Raw genomic sequence first — 15,973 nt, forward strand, 5'->3', positions numbered from 1 at the left:
ATTACCACTGCTCCTTAATCCCTGGTGCAAGGTGGTAAAAACCCACATTGCTGAACTGGTTACACTGCCACATTACAGCAGAAGTATTTATTTCAGTAGAATGTACCTCATCTGCTGTGACTGACCCAGCCTGGGAATGTTGGCTGGGAGGGGTGGGGGTAGCATTGGGTAGGTCAAGATCTACTGCCTAGGCTGCATTCAATAGCATAAAGGTGTCTTTTTTCCTCCCTTGTTTTAAATTTTGGTTTGCATGCATACATTATCCTTTGCTCTGGTTCTGCCACAGTTTTCATACTAATTTCCATTTTATGGACACTGAATTCAAACTAAAGTTTGAAAATAATTTTTCCTACACACCCAAAGATAGTAGTAGTGAACATTCTTGATAGATTTTAAGAATGAAGAATGGTACAATTCACTTTTAATCTGTAACTCCTATTTTTGAAAAATGGCTAGGACCACTCCTTTGCCTGAATGCTTAGAACACAGCAGCTCTTTGATTTCTCCTATGTTAATGCTCTTCATTGCGGAGCGGTGAGGAGTGCAGAGTTCCAGCCAAACAAAGTATGATGAGAACATACAAAAATGGTCTAATTAGTCCCTACCATTAGCATTTCTATGTAAGCCATTGGTTGGGCTTACATAACAACGGATGGGTGTAACTAATACTAGTACTTCAAATTCTCTAAAGTTCTATTAAAGCAATGTACTACTTCATATTTTTTAATTGAGAAATTATTTTTTTTATTTTAGAAAAACACTTTAAATAGGACTATGATCTTCAAGAAACAAATTTGGTACATGTAAGATGTTGGCAAACTTCTGCATTTAGATATTTAAATGCATCTTTCTAAAATAAGACTGTTAACCTGGCATCAGTTTTTTAGCCTAATCACTACTGATAAAATATCCAAGTTTAGGAAAGCTAGTAAGGTACACAAACAAATAATTAAATCTTGTTTACTTTAGGGGATCATGCAAAATGAGGCAGCATGTGTGTCCACACCATTAGCTATTAGCTTTTAGCTTCATAGTCATTCCAGCTTAAAGCTGGAATGCTTGGCCATGGGTCCAAATGGCCAGCCTGGAACACGTACAAAGCCATTCCAATGAGGGGTGCTGAAGGTCCAGTCTTCCCCTCAAATATCTTCCTATGGGCAAAGCCAATTAAGTTAGAACAAAAACAGGAGATTTTCTCCAGAACCCCAAAGAAATTGCACATATACTTCTTCTTAAAATAACACGCTAGTTAATTGACACCTTGGACCCTGAGGGAAAGAAGAGAAGCTGAGCAGGAAAGTTTTAGCAGGGGAAAGGGTCCTGGAGGCGGGTATAAAAGTGATTATCTTGGGGGGATGAGAGCACCAGAGCAGGAGTCAAAACAGAAGTAAAGAATAATAACATGCTTGTTAATTGGCATCTTGGACCCCGAGGGGAAGAGAAGCCCAGCAGGAAAGTTTTAGCAGGGGAAAGGGTCCTGGAGGCTGGGTGGTATGTGGCAGCATAAAACTGATTATCCTTGGGGGGATGGAGAGCACCAGAGCAGGAGTCAAAACAGGACTAGATGTCATGATAGGGTAAAACACTTTAGGGAAAATAAACTCAAAATGTCTCACAAATGTCTAAGGAAGACATTTCTTCAAAACTATCTCCAGGCTCTTTTCTGACCTTGATTGACTACTTGCCTGGCAGTTCCAGCCTGGCTTTCACCTAAAGCCAGGCACCAGCACAGCTCATTCACTTAAAAAGTAAAGTGCATCACTGGATACAAGTCAACCATTATTATTACTGCATTTTATTTTATTTTATTTTTTGAGACGGAGTCTCACTCTGTCAACCAGTCTGAAGTGTAGTTGGTGTGATCTCCGCTCACCGCAGCCTCTGCCTCCCGGGTTGGAGTGATTCTCCTGCCTCAGTCTCCTGAGTAGCTGGGACTATAGGAGTGTGCCACCACACTTGCGTAATTTTTGTATTTTTAGTAGAGACAGGGTCTCACCATGTTGGCCAGGCTGGTCTCAAACTCCTGACCTCAAATGATCCACCCACCTTGGCCTCCCAAAGTGCTGGGATTATAGGCATAAGTCACCCCGCCCAGCCCATTACTCTATTTTAAAAAATGATAGTTACCATAATGGATACCCTATTAGAATTACACAATAAAAGTATGTTTGTGTGCCAGTGGATTGTGGTGCCTCTTAAGGCTACATCAAACTTCCTGGGATTACCTTTTGTATATATGCCTGTAAGGCCAACCTCAGTTCAGTTCTGCACCCACGGACAGGCTAAAAACCAGGCCAGTCACATGGAGAGGGACACAAGTCCAACTCTTACTCACTTGTGTTCATATGTGAGTTTTATAGTAGGTTGATCCAGAAAAATTTGTTATTTTATTTTTATTTATTTATTTTTTTGAGATGGAGCCTCGCTCTGTTGCCAGGCTGAAGTACAGTGGTGTGATCTCAGCTCACTACAACCCCCGCCTCCCAGGTTCAAGCAATTCTCCTGCCTCAGCCTCCCAAGTAGCTGGGATTACAAGCGCGCACCACCACACCCAGCTAATTTTTGTATTTTTAGTAGAGATGGGGTTTTACCCTGTTGGCCAGGATGGTCTCAATCTCCTGACCTCATGATCCGCCCACCTTGGCCTCCCAAAGTGCCGGGATTACAGGCGTGAGCCATCATGCCTGGCCTAGATCCAGGAGAATTTGTTAAGTGTACTAAGGGAGGATTCAAGTCATCAGTATCCACTCTGCTACTTTTAATTAAGGTGAAATGGAAAAGGTACAGATTTTGGATTCAGAGCCAGGCTCTAGTTCTGGTTCTGACACTTACTAGCTGTGCCACCTTGAATTACTCTTTGTACCTCAGTTTCCTCCATCTACAGAAAGGTAATAAGAATGCCTACACCTTAGGATGTGAGGAATAAAGATATCTCATAGGCACTTAATACACGATAGTTGTAATTATTCATTTTCTTTCAGAGTCACCAAAAATTCCATAGAATCATGGAAGTGGACTCGAAAACCCTGATGAAGTGAGAAATCAATGGGATAATACCCGAGAGTAAGGATACCTTCTGAGAGCTTATAACAGAACTGCATCCAGGATCTGGGTGTGGCAAGATAATGCACTTGTCCTGATCTCACTTGCTTCTTCCTGGTGGCCCGAATTCATGCAGAGAACAATCTGAGCAACCACTGTCATATCTAAACTGGATAAGGGGGCACAGCAGAGGCACTCTCATCACTCAATATCTATTTAGGCATTTGCCTTGCTCTCTCTAGCAGTGTGGCTACTATATTTTAAATGCTGGACTATATTTTGAACCAGTTTGCTGCAGATTGCATTTTGATAAGGATGCCACAAAGCCAACACCACATGGCTGTAATCCCAGCACTCTGAGAGGCTGAGGCAGGTGGATTGCTTGAGCCCAGGAGTTTGAGACCAGCTTGAGCAACATGGTGAGATCACATCTCTACAAAAAACAATAAGGTGACTTTTGCCCTCACTGGTGATTTTGACAAGAAGGGTAATCCTGAATGACCTGGCCACAGATGACGCAGATCTGAGCCTAAGCATAGAGTTGGCAAGGCACAAGCCAAGGTGTGGAAGCACTTTGGGGCTCCTATGTGAGGCTTGGCTTGGATAGAGAGTGGATGAAATTGTCCCTTGCATTAGAATCACTGTGTTAAACGTTCTGGGCCATGTCAATTATTTACCACCACCACAGAAATGCTGTATTGAATTTCAAATCTTATCACCTGTATTAACCCAAAAATGAGTTAAATTATAACTGTCCACAGAACTTTAACCTTTAAACATAAATATGATTTTTAACAATTAATTCTTAATTTCACTATCTACTGTAGGAATCAACATCTCATATTAGAATAGAAAATAAAGGAACCCTCTAAAATTGTCCTTGCAGTTTTTTGCACGTGCAACTGGGGTGCTAAAGCATTTCCCCATCCAAATTGCATTTAGTCATGCGGCTTCTGGGCAGACCTGGGTGCTGATTTTAAGAAACGTGACCTCTTTCTCTGAGAGCCACATAAACTACTCAGTTCACCCAGGGGAGGTGAATCAACTCTTCCGGGGTACCATTTCACAAATTATTGCTGCAAAAATGCTAAATCCATTTGGGAATAAAAACCCTAACCCATATAGGACCAAAGTCATTCTGTTTTGGATCCATGGCTGGTACAAATTACAATCTGCCCACAAGCCTGAGGAAAATAGAAAGGAGAAATAGGACTGCAGGTGAGCCAAGATTCCAAATAACAGTCAAAATCATCTTACCTGTCTTCCTGATGTTGGCCATCTTGGGAGCTACAGATGAGGGTGGGATGTTTGAATGTGAGTGTATGTGTATGAGGTTCAGTGTGGGAAAGTGTTGGACAAGCAGAGGGGCAGGGTAGGAGGGAAAGATGAGGTATAAAAGCAGGATATATTTTTATGAGCAGGCAGGAGTTATGCTTTCCTTGGGGCGTATGCAAATGTTATGGATCGAATTAAAAGGCAGGTAGGTCTAATCATTTTCTCAAACTATACATAACTAAACTAAATGGTACACTGGAAGAGAGAGTCCACCTTATATGGGTGCTGAGAGTTAAAAACACATACATATTTTGGTATCTGTTCAATGTTGACCCAAGACATGGCAATCAGTAACATGAGTTTATTGTAAAATTGTGTTCAGAAGAGGTAGTAATTGAGTACATATTTCTCCTTTACCTTAGTTGTCCACAAAGTAGTCAGATATAAAGTGGACATTTACCTCTAGGAAATCACTTTATTAGAAAGGGTGAAAAATGCCATTAAGAACTCTTGGAAATTCTTTCTGACCTGTAAATGTCACACAGAGCTGCAGTGAATTGAGTAAATTTGATAGTTTCTAAAATGTAGTGATATTCTTCTATTTTGTGAGTCAAGAATATATTTCCAGCTGCTTCCTGTTCTATTTGAAGTATTAGATGACAACATTTTTATTAGCATAAAAAATTCCTTACATGCTTTGTTGAGAATCTGTAAAACACTTCTCAGCACAGCCTTTCTCTGGTAGGAAATGGTTATACTGAACAAATAAAACCTAAACTCATTCCACATACTCCCATGGGGTCAATGTTGTCTCAGTAATTTTCCAGTTAGACCAAATCATTGTTTCTATCCAAGTAAAATCCCATCACATTTCACTTAGTTTCTTTATACGTTTTTCCTTGAATTTTTGTATACACTATGCACTCTTAGGCAGTAAGTAGGAAAAATGCATTATGAAACTGCTAGATTATAGAAACTAAATTGTTCAGGTTAATAGTGCTTCTTTATTAGTGGAAAGTATGTTTCATGCCCATAGAACACTACATAGCATAAAATGAAGAGAAAGCTACTAAAAAGCTTAAGATGGTGATAGGGACATGCACTAAATGGCAACCCTTTCAAATGGCTTTATTTGAAACATTCAGAAAAGAACCAGACTTGCTCACGAAGCAAAAACAGAGTCAAAAGGCAGCAAATAAACAAGGACCCCTTTCCACCTATAGGAACTTGTATTGGGAGATACAAGATAGAGAGCCAGTCACACTACAGTATTTGTATGTGCTGGGAGAGTTTGAGAAGGATATAAAAATTAATTTATAAAATACCTAAAGTATGGTCCTTCAGTGTTTTTATTCACATCTTCTACCCACTTAGCTACATTATAGTCTCTTTTGAACCATGGGTTTAAATACCTGCAGAAAGCAATGGAAGGAACAAAGAAAGCAGAACAAGATAGAAAATCTGAAAATACACAGCACAAGCTTAGCAAGGATGTCTTCACCCTCCAAATGCAAGTGACCATGGCAAATAAACCAGAATGGATGTTGGGTGATTATGAGGCAGTCTATACAATGACATGAGAATAATCTTAGCTACAACAAGGCTCAATCAAGGCATTCTACAATGTATTCAACATTTCTGGGAAAGCCTTTTCCAGTGGCTTCCCAAAGTGAATTAGAATCTCCCTTTCAATCACAGTACAGTCAGCAGTCCCATTCACCCACCTCCAAAGTGGCTTTTTCCAGGCCACCTCTCATTTGGCTCTTTGGTTTTTAAATGACAATGATGCTTTTTGAAAATATTCAGATGGCTGCAATTCCAATCTGGCATTTGGGCATACAACACCCTAAGAACAATTAAAAGGAACAAAGTTCTCTTTCCAATATAAGAAGGCTTTTACATGACCACTGTCTTACTCCCTATAGAGGATCCCAAGCTGGAGTCAACATGAAAGTATGTTCCAGTTGGCTCTGTAAGGAGCAGATAGAGTCCCACTCTTTTGATCCTGGAGCCTCAATGCGCATTAAGTGTGGTCTAATAGGCCTCCATGATCTCGAAGCTGGATTTAGTAATTTAGTTGCAGCTGCAGTGTTCCTTCCTCTTCTTTGTGCACTCCAAAATAAAGTGCTCCTGTTTCCATTAGGAACCAACCCTCAGAGGTTGCCTTCCAAGTGTCTGACCATGAATTGTGTGAATGACTGCCAGAGAATAATAATGAACTTACTTAGCATTTCCCTGATGGATCTGGCAATGTTTCCATCAGAATTACTGTGCAAATTTTAAAGGTAATAAAACTGTAGGGAGGTCTAAGTTGTTGGTTTTCCCCAGAGTTTCCTTTGATTTTTACCCTGGGAGCCAAGCAAAAATACATCCCCTTCAGAGTCTGCCCTTGTGAAATAATGTATATTTAACAAATTCCACATTGGAAGAATTTGGAGGTTTTCTTTTTTTCTTTTCTTCATTTAAAAAGTAACTTCTAGAGATACTATAGACAACAAAGATTCAAGCTCTATAAAACATAAGTTATTTGTAAACAAACCAGGGGAAATTATAAAATACATTATTTATTTTTGGTTACATTTTGCTTCTTTCCCCCATATTTAGTTATTGAGCTGTTCATAAATATGGAAGACTACATTTCCAATTACATAAAAATATCAGGTTATTTTTTCCACAGCCCTTTCCCTCAATCGAGGTACTATACAAAATAGCATTGTGAAATTCCCTTCTGAAAGAAGGGTTCAGTTGCTTTTTCTGCTTATAAAACCATTTTTGGTAAGATAGTATCTCCTGACTCAGAAACAACTCACACTAGTTTTGCCTTTAGCCACAATCATTGCCAACTTGTGTTTTCACAGATAGCCAATTAAAACTTGCATAAAGATTTCCACTGAGATTCTCAACAAAAAGAAAAAGTCAAAAAGCCAAGTGCAGCCACAAATGAAGGCTAGTAATGCTCTGGCCTGGGGAAAACCGTAGAAAAAGCCCATGCAGCTGTAATCAGGTGAAACATAGCCACACAGCAAAGTGAGTCACCCACAGGCAGACGGCCACTTCCGGGAGGAGACTTTTGTTCCTTTCACTGACAGTCTTAGAAACTCAAAGGACTGCTGCCACAGCTATTCCATGAATGCTACAACAACATGGGTTGACTTGCACTTGATGGACTTTTTTCTGTTTCAGGGAGCATTTCAGAAGGCTGTGGTCACTTCACCATAGAGTTCTTCACTGAAAAGAACTCTCAATTTTGTGTTCTTTCTGGGGATCTGGCCATGAAAATGTCTTCACGGTGAGCTTCCTGACATCTCAAGGTCATGGCGGCTGAAGTGATGGGATTTTATCACATTGCAGTAAATCTACCTATGTGGCTTGCCTTGGCATATAGCGCAACATGCAAAAAAAATGCGTTAGATGGGATAGGGGAGCTCTTTGTGTTTTCCAGGATGGAAAAGCAAAGGAAAATTAGCTGGTGCTGGCTGGACCAGGAGCACCTCCAAGCAAACATGGGGGCTCGCTCAAAGATCAAATGACCCTGTTCTCAGCCAAGGAAAGGACTTGGAAGGAGATTAAGTGGCAGCCCAGAATGAAGGGGCAGGTGGAGACTGACCTGTGATCCAGACTCCCTGTCTGGGGGCTGTCAGAGCCCCCTGGGCTTATGCCTTGGGATGGGACTGTCTGGGCGAGGGAGTGCCCAGGCTCAGGTGCTTGGGGCTCCCTCCTGTAAAAACACAATATATAATACAAAGTCTAAGCCAAAAAAATTTTTATATCATTTACAACAATGAGGAAGATGCAAAAGTTTTGACTGGAAAAACAATACAATATATGAGGACATTTTATTTTGTTAATTAGCAGAGCATGTATTTATGGTACATGTTTTAATTCATATCCCAATTTTTCATCATCTTTTGGAATAATGAGGTATTAAAGGGAATTTTGAGTAATGGACCTGAAATATCTCTTATTTGAAAAAATAAAAGAGATATTTGTGGTGAATTTGTTCCTCTTGTAGTCACACAAATGGTATTATACTATCAGAAGCAAATGGGATTACTTAAATATGGAAAGTATTAAAAGTTTGCAAACATAATTCTTGATATGCTACGTATCAGGAATCCTCGTAAGAAAATATATACGTGTGTGTGTGTGTGTGTGTGTGTATATGTATATACGTATGTATATAGAGAGAGACAGTTCCTGTACAAGAAGGTATGTGAGAATTGTGGTCAGCTTTACAGACTTGGATCCATTTAATTAACATGAGTCATGTAACCAAAATCAGAAAAGTCTGAAAAATCTGAGGAAGTCCTTAATACTTCTCCCTCACAAAGATGAACCTATTATAATGTCATATTAAATATTATAATTTAATTATCTCATAGGCAAGATTTCCCAAAGGCTATCTGCAGTATTACAATTTTAATCATACAATGTGAGTGGAAATTATACATAACATTTTTAAAAATAAGTAACTGCTCTAGAAAACATCGTATGAATATTGTTAAACACCAAATGTGCTTTCGGTCCTAAGCTCACAGCTTTAACATGGTACTGATTTTTTTTTTTAACTTAGGAGTTTTTGAAGCCTTGTTATAGGAAATGCTGTTAGAACACTAAACAGTACACAAGGAACTTCTAAAGAACATTTTGCAATTTTATCTGTACACCTGTGAGCAACTAAGATAAGTTAAGGAGCTCTTACTAGGTGACCTCATGCAAAACAAACCAAACAACATTCCAAGAAGAGTTTATCAACAATGAGCCCTAAAGCATACAAGTGCTTTGGGAATGGATAAGATAAACTCTAACACATTAGTTATTTATGATGGAATTCTATGATGCCATTCTGGACCATGCAATGGTATCACTTGAAATTGTCTATTGTGTCTATAAAGTATCCTCTAGTAAATGTTGACAAGCCACTTACAAGACAATACCATTCAGGTGGAAGGTCCAAATTTCAGGGCAATGTTATTATTCCTGGACTGAAAAAGGCAGGGTATATGATGGAAAAGCTAACATAAGTTTTTGACAAGCAGTTAACAAATACCTGCTATTCAGACTTTCCAAGTATTAAGGCGTGAAGAAGCAATAGAGATCCTGGAAATAATAACTATCACTACAGTGAGAAATAAGTAACAAGTTTTAGGAAGGATAAAATAGAATGGGTAAAAAAAAAAAAAACCGGGTGGCAAGTTCAGTCCAAAAGGATACTAAGGATGTGTTTTATTCCATGAAGGGAGATAAAGATCTGAGGAGGTTTTGTTTTGCTTGTACTTTCTTAAATGGAGAAACAAACAAAACAAGTACATTATTTACTTCATTATAAATGACTTCAAATGTGACTTCCAAGCCCATCCCCCTTAAAAAAAAAAAAAGTAAATGCATGGCTATCATTTAAAACGGATAATGTCGCATTTAGTGACAATGATTCAGTTAAAGAGCAAGTTTAGGAAAATGCCCTTTTAAATGTTCTCAGAACATTTAAAAGGGAAACTTATTCCATAAGTCTGAGAGAATGCTTAGATTGCAGCCATGAAGACCTCATAGTGGTGATTTCAGATTGTGAGCAGTATCATGCTCCAGTAAAATGGGAATTTTTTCCTGATGCTTACAGGCTGTGTGAGTATTGGGGAGAGGAAGGGTGACCCTTTGAAATGGTTGAATCCCAGATGATGAGAAGAAAGGAATGTTATCAAATTCCCTTCATACAGAACCAAGACCCCACAATGGTAGGTGACTGGAGGAAAAAGCCTGCAGCAAGGGTGATACCCCCACTATCAATGAATATTGGTATGGGCGCAGTTGCGGAGATGCCTATGTAAAAGAGAAAAGCCATGGTTAATTTTTAAAGGGCAAAAAAGAATTTAAAAGATAAAACCAAGACCGAAGACATGGTTTACAGTTCTTTGACTATCTGCTTAATTTACTTTTGACACTATTCGCACAGGACCTTGGAGTGCCTTTTTTTCATTAGAGGTTCAGACTTACTCAGTTGAATTAGACCGAGGTCTAAATCTTTTGCCTCTGATTTTCTTTTTGTTGCCTCCCAGGTTACCTGAAAAAGATGGTTTAGAGCTAGATTTCCATGTAAATAAGTAATTGCCCTATGTCTCATTACGAGGCATTTCAAGTGGGTGTAATTTATAAGCAGCACCACTGTGGAACACTGGGTTTTCACACTGTGCAGCTTTCTCAAATTAAATTTCACAAAGTGTATAGTGTCCTGGTGCTGCCGAATCCCACCATTTCCCATCCAGATAAAACCTAGGCTCTCATTCTACATATTCTCCTCTCTGTTGGGAGAAAAGCTAAAGAGCTTCCAAGAAATGAAAAAGTCTTTACAACCAGGGGCCACAAAATATAAAATTGGATTGTGTGGACAGATGGATTCAGAATGCCAGCCTCTACCTTGCCAAGAGTTACTTCGAGGTCGCCCATTTTCACAGATGTCTGAAATATGTTTTGTGTCTGGAATCCTTTCACTCCAAGAATGAGACAGCCCATTTGACCTGAAATTGAAAATATTGATAAATTGTTCAAAAATGTAACCAAATGAATGTTTTGAGATCAGTAAGCAAAACTTCTAAGCATTACTGTGCATTAAATAAAATAAATCAAGAAAGAAAAAATCTGAAATGAAAGAATGAAGAGAACATGAAAGTCTTCATGAAGAAGGCAGAATTACACAACATCCAATTTAAGAAAAGTCAAATACAATGGAACCCCATTACAATAGTATATAAATGAAAAGTATCAAGACACAATGCAAGCCAATTTACATTCCCCAGAACGCAGCAACCACAGAGCAAATTCACTATGTATTTCAGCATAACCCCAGCAGCAGAGTTATAATGGGGTCCCACCATAGATGTTTCTTAATTGTAAAGCAATGGTTTCCACTCAAATATTATGAGAACATGGACTTCCAAGAGATTACATAAAGATTTGCTCAAGTGAACCTGGTTAACATTTATCAAAGCACTATTTAGATTTTCTTAAGTAATAAAATTATTTTCTAAGAATTGGCATTTTTTCCCACAAATATGGTCCAAAAAAGTGTAGTACATGTTGGCTAATTGTTCAATAACTGAACTGAATCAGATGTTTATCATGACAGTGCCTCTCACAAAGCCCATGTACCATCGAGCCCACCTGCTATTTGTGTCCTACCATCTTTAAATGAATTATCTACAAGAAGCAAAATTTACACACCTACCTTGTACCACACAAGAATTTTAACAAGCTACATATACTTCAGAGTAAAGTCTTAACAACTTTTAGCTGCTTAAGAATCATAACCCACTGAGATTTTTCTAAAATCTGGGAATTATTCAAATGGATATTTTAAACTCTTTCATAGGTACTTTAGAAAATAGCACTATACTTAAAAATCTTTCCCACATATTATTCTGGTTGATGGTTAATAATTTCTATTTCAAAAAAAAGCTTTCTACTGATGATTGAAAATAAATGGAACTCAGCACAACTATTCCATATGAATTCCCTAGGTTGGAATTTCTCAACATCATTTGCTACTCACAGAATGACTCATATTTTGTACAAAAGAACAACAGAAATTCTGCTGGAAACCATTAATTTCTCCACTAATTTACCATGTTATTTAATTTAAAATTTAATATTCTATCAAGAAAATATTTGTATTAGAGAATTCAAGTAGAACCCTAGTCTTCTGCTCTTAGCCAACAAGCCCTCCATAAATTAAAATAATACATTTTTAAAAACATTATTCTGTAGAACCATACTCCTTTGGCAACAACTAGTGTTTCTACTTTTGCTTTAAGCTACGTTATCTAAGTGAAAACTATCCTTCATGCTTAAGAAAGTTCCACATAAAGTAGAGTTCCCAGGTTTCACTAATTCCTTCTATTCTCGTTCCTGATTAACGTTTACAAAGACTGAGAGACATTACAGAATATTTACAGATGATCCACTCTATACAGAACTGCGGAACAGGTCATGTTTCCTCTCAATAAACTAGCAACTTTCCCTTCACTCTGCAAAGTAGTTAATGTGCCCAAAGGCATGAGCAGGGCCATCAAACCTTTTTTCCTGTCCATTACACTCTTATTGGCAACTTTAAATAAATAAATTCTTTTACAAGAATATTTTTGCTTCCTTCAACATGAATATAGGTCTCATTTCCTAAATCATGCCAACTATTTATTTCTTCTTTTTATTTATTTTGTTAAGCAGTTACAAAGCATGCAGAATTTTAAATGGTGTCATACACCTTAAGATGCTAGAATAAGAATATAGCATCAGTGTCTAAGACATATAAATATTAATTCCACCTGTACTGTTATAAAACTCAGGCAAAATTAAAAACACTTAATTTGTCAACTAAGTTGTAACTTATAAAGTCTAGAAATAATCACCCCCCAAAAAGGCAAAATCATAATACTGAAATATATGATTCACAGAGAAGCAATCTTTGTTTCATAGCGAGCTTAGCTTTGATATATATAAAATTAAAAAATATTCAATGCAGCACTTAAATTACCAATTTAGTTAACAATTGCTTTTATTGAAGCATGACAGTAACCTTTTTCTTTGACTACCAAACATGACATAAAGCTCACCATTTAAATATTATTAAATACTATGTATAGTTTCTTAAGCCATATAAAGCAAGACTGAAAAACCCTGAGGTTTCTATATAGAATCATAGTTATTGGTTGGTTTGCTTTGTTTAGGTTTTGTGGCCTGATTTGTGTAATGAGTGGTTCTGAGCATATGGCATTTTGAAGTAGAGTAATCAAAGAACAAAGGATACTATTTTTTAACATTCAAGAAAGAAGGAAGAAGTAATCAAACCTGCTGCAAAATAATGAAATGTTCTGACTAATGGAATAATGTGTGATGGAACAGGTAGAAATCTGAAAATGCGACAGAAAAGCAGACCTCTTCTTAGAACTAGATGCTGAGTTTGTGCTGACTCCGGGAGGAATGTCGCTATAAAAAGAGTCACCATCTCCAGGCTTTTTTACATAATCTCCCTGGGGTAACTGTCTAAGGCATAATAAACATTTCAGAGTCAGAAAACAAGACACACACATGAACACAGACATATACAAATATTATTTCAGGAAAAAAGAGAGGTAGGGATAATGATCTACATGAATCAAATCTATCACAACACATAAAATTATCAATAAATGAGACAAGTTAAAGTCATTCTAACTGTAGAGGCCAGAAATGCAATTACAAATGTCTTTATCGTTTGGATGAATAAAGCCTTGCTTTGGGGAAAAAATATGAAAATATGAGTGTTTTCATGGTAACTTCATTATACTTGAAAATGTTAAGTGCATTTTTGTCTTTTTTTTAAAAACAATTATGTCAAAGGTGTGTTAGGACAGATAGTCCCTACCCAGATTAAGCATAGCTTTTTTTTTCCTTTGTGGTGAATAAACTGTTAATAATTTCTAAACATACATAATGTAACCTGGATTTGGTCTTAAAAGAACTGATGGATTTTTAAACTATTATAGAATTTAATGCAAACAAATCACTATTAGAGTTTGATGTTCAACTCAGAGCTTCATTATTCATTTAACAGAAATATGAAGAAATGGAAAGATTCAAAGTTAAATCAAAAAGGAAATTTTATAACTGTTCAGTGGAATATGTGAAGGAAGATAATTTAGCAAGAGCAAGAAAAGGTTGAAAAAATAACTGAATTTTTATTGAGACTATAGAAGCATATTTACAGGTAGCTGGTGGGTGACCTTAGTTCTCTATCTCTACTGTAGTAGTAGTGCACTGTTACTGACCCAAATCATCTGATTTTCAATAAACCAAGATTGGAACAGATTTTTATTACTTCTCCTAAGGTAATCACATAGAAACTTTTAGATAAGGCCCCCACTTAACCCTCCTGCAATAGCTAATCTGGTCATTTGTCAGTGGTGTAGCCTCCCAAATAGCCAACTGCATCAAAAACTTGATTCTTTTCTATTCAGTACTATTGCTGGAGGTGCCACAAACTAGTGCTGAATTGAGAATTTTTAACAAAGCTATGCTTAATTAAATCTCCAGCAAAAGCACAAATTTGCTAACTTTTTCTTATTTGGTTTCTCCTTAATTACCATTATGATTTTGATTATTTGCTGATGCTGAATTTAATCCCCCCAAAATGCCATTTTCAGGTGTTTGCTTGCTTAAATTATTGCCATATTGTTGTAAATGTTTAAAATACATGGTCATTCATTCTCTTGAATGATTGAATACTCTCATTATTTTAATGCTATTTAGTTACACATGTCTGTGAATCTGACAGATTTTTCAATCAGTATGAAGCATATATTTTAACTTGTGTGATTTAATTTACTCTCTTTTATGTTTACTAAAGAAAGTAGAATTTTTCATGAAATTAGTAATGTAGGATTAATTCCACCTATAACTTTTTGATATGATTCCTCCAAAATATTTTTAATTCTGTAAATGACTTCAGTTCATAATAGTTATCCTTTTCCCCAGTATATAAAACATTAATTTTATAGGAAAAAAATACAAAACCTCATATTTAGACTGTTACATGACACCTGCTGTATCTTCCCCTGTAAGAGATCTTTATTAATATTTTCTATTTTACCTTGTATCAGTAAAATATTCCATTAATGCCTGAAAAAAAAAAGCTGTCAATAAAATCAGAGTTCTATTTTTTGCCTTGGGGACAAAATTTCCCTTTTGTGTTATATTAATATTTATAAAAGAATCCCATGAACACATTTCCAATAATAATCTCTATGGTTAACAAATCCCATTTATCACTACTATCTTTACTGATAATCTTTATAAACTGATGAGATGTGCCTCACCAAATTCAACTCAATTAAAAACCAGGCTGGGCATGGTGGCTCATGCCTGTAATCCCAGCACTATGGGAGGCCAAGATGGGTAGATGAGTTGAGGTCAGGAGTTGGAGACTAGCCTGGCCAACATGGTAAAACTCTATCTCTACAATAAATATAAAAATTAGCTGGGTGTGGCAGCACACACCTGTAAGCCCAGCTACTTGGGTGGTTGAGGCACAAGAATTGCTTGAACTTGGGAGGCAGAGGTTGCAGTGAGCCGAGATCGCACCATTGCACTCCAGTCTGGGCAACAGAGTGAGACTCCGTCTCAAAAAATAAATAAAATACATAAAAGATAAAGACAAGCTATTATATAAGAGCTCCGAACTACACTTGACCATTCCCAGTATTCTATCCCACAAATTGCCTTCTCTTTACATGGGTCTGGCTGGCCTTCAGGCATTTATCCTGGCAATTACCAAGGCATCACTTAGCTGACACTAAGGATGTAGATGGACTATCGTTCCCAATGGATGGGGCCCAATTTTGTTTTTTGTTTTTAACTAAACATGTTTTATTAACCCTTCAATGTAACTTCTCTGAAGTCCATGGTCATTTTTTACACAGTGCTCAAACACCCTAAATGCTAAATAATCATAAACTGTGGGTTTCAGTCAGTTTCAGTTCAATGTACTTCTGGGGCACCACCTTGTTTTCATTATGTTGAACAGATTAGATTCTTATCTATCACACTGCAAAGTCTCCAAAAGATAGAAATTCACTGGCTTTTCCTTAAAATTCCATGAGGAAGGCATGTAATGTTCTTCCCATGGTAA

The 15,973-nt window shown here is 37.2% G+C and overlaps 1 protein-coding gene across 26 annotated transcripts in view; it reads right to left on the reverse strand.

Annotated features, from left to right (window-relative positions):
• Positions 1 to 15,973, reverse strand: part of ADAM22 (ADAM metallopeptidase domain 22) — a 245,780-nt gene that overhangs the window by 7,776 nt on the left and 222,031 nt on the right. For 5 of the 26 annotated variants that reach the window (XM_065542383.2, XM_045388728.3, XM_074035580.1 and 2 more), the window contains 2 exons: positions 10,729 to 10,829; positions 10,309 to 10,375 (listed from right to left, as the gene is read on the reverse strand). In XM_065542383.2, the coding sequence (XP_065398455.1) occupies positions 10,309 to 10,375; positions 10,729 to 10,829 (168 nt within the window). Of the gene's footprint in view, positions 1 to 5,642; positions 5,730 to 7,924; positions 8,036 to 9,345; positions 10,135 to 10,308; positions 10,376 to 10,728; positions 10,830 to 13,155; positions 13,351 to 15,973 lie in introns of those variants that run through there. The other 21 variants (XM_045388726.3, XM_074035579.1, XM_045388725.3 and 18 more) reach the window with 11 other exon arrangements.

Source organism: Macaca fascicularis, chromosome 3 (assembly GCF_037993035.2).
Source record: "Macaca fascicularis isolate 582-1 chromosome 3, T2T-MFA8v1.1".
NCBI classification, from domain to species: domain Eukaryota; kingdom Metazoa; phylum Chordata; class Mammalia; order Primates; family Cercopithecidae; genus Macaca; species Macaca fascicularis.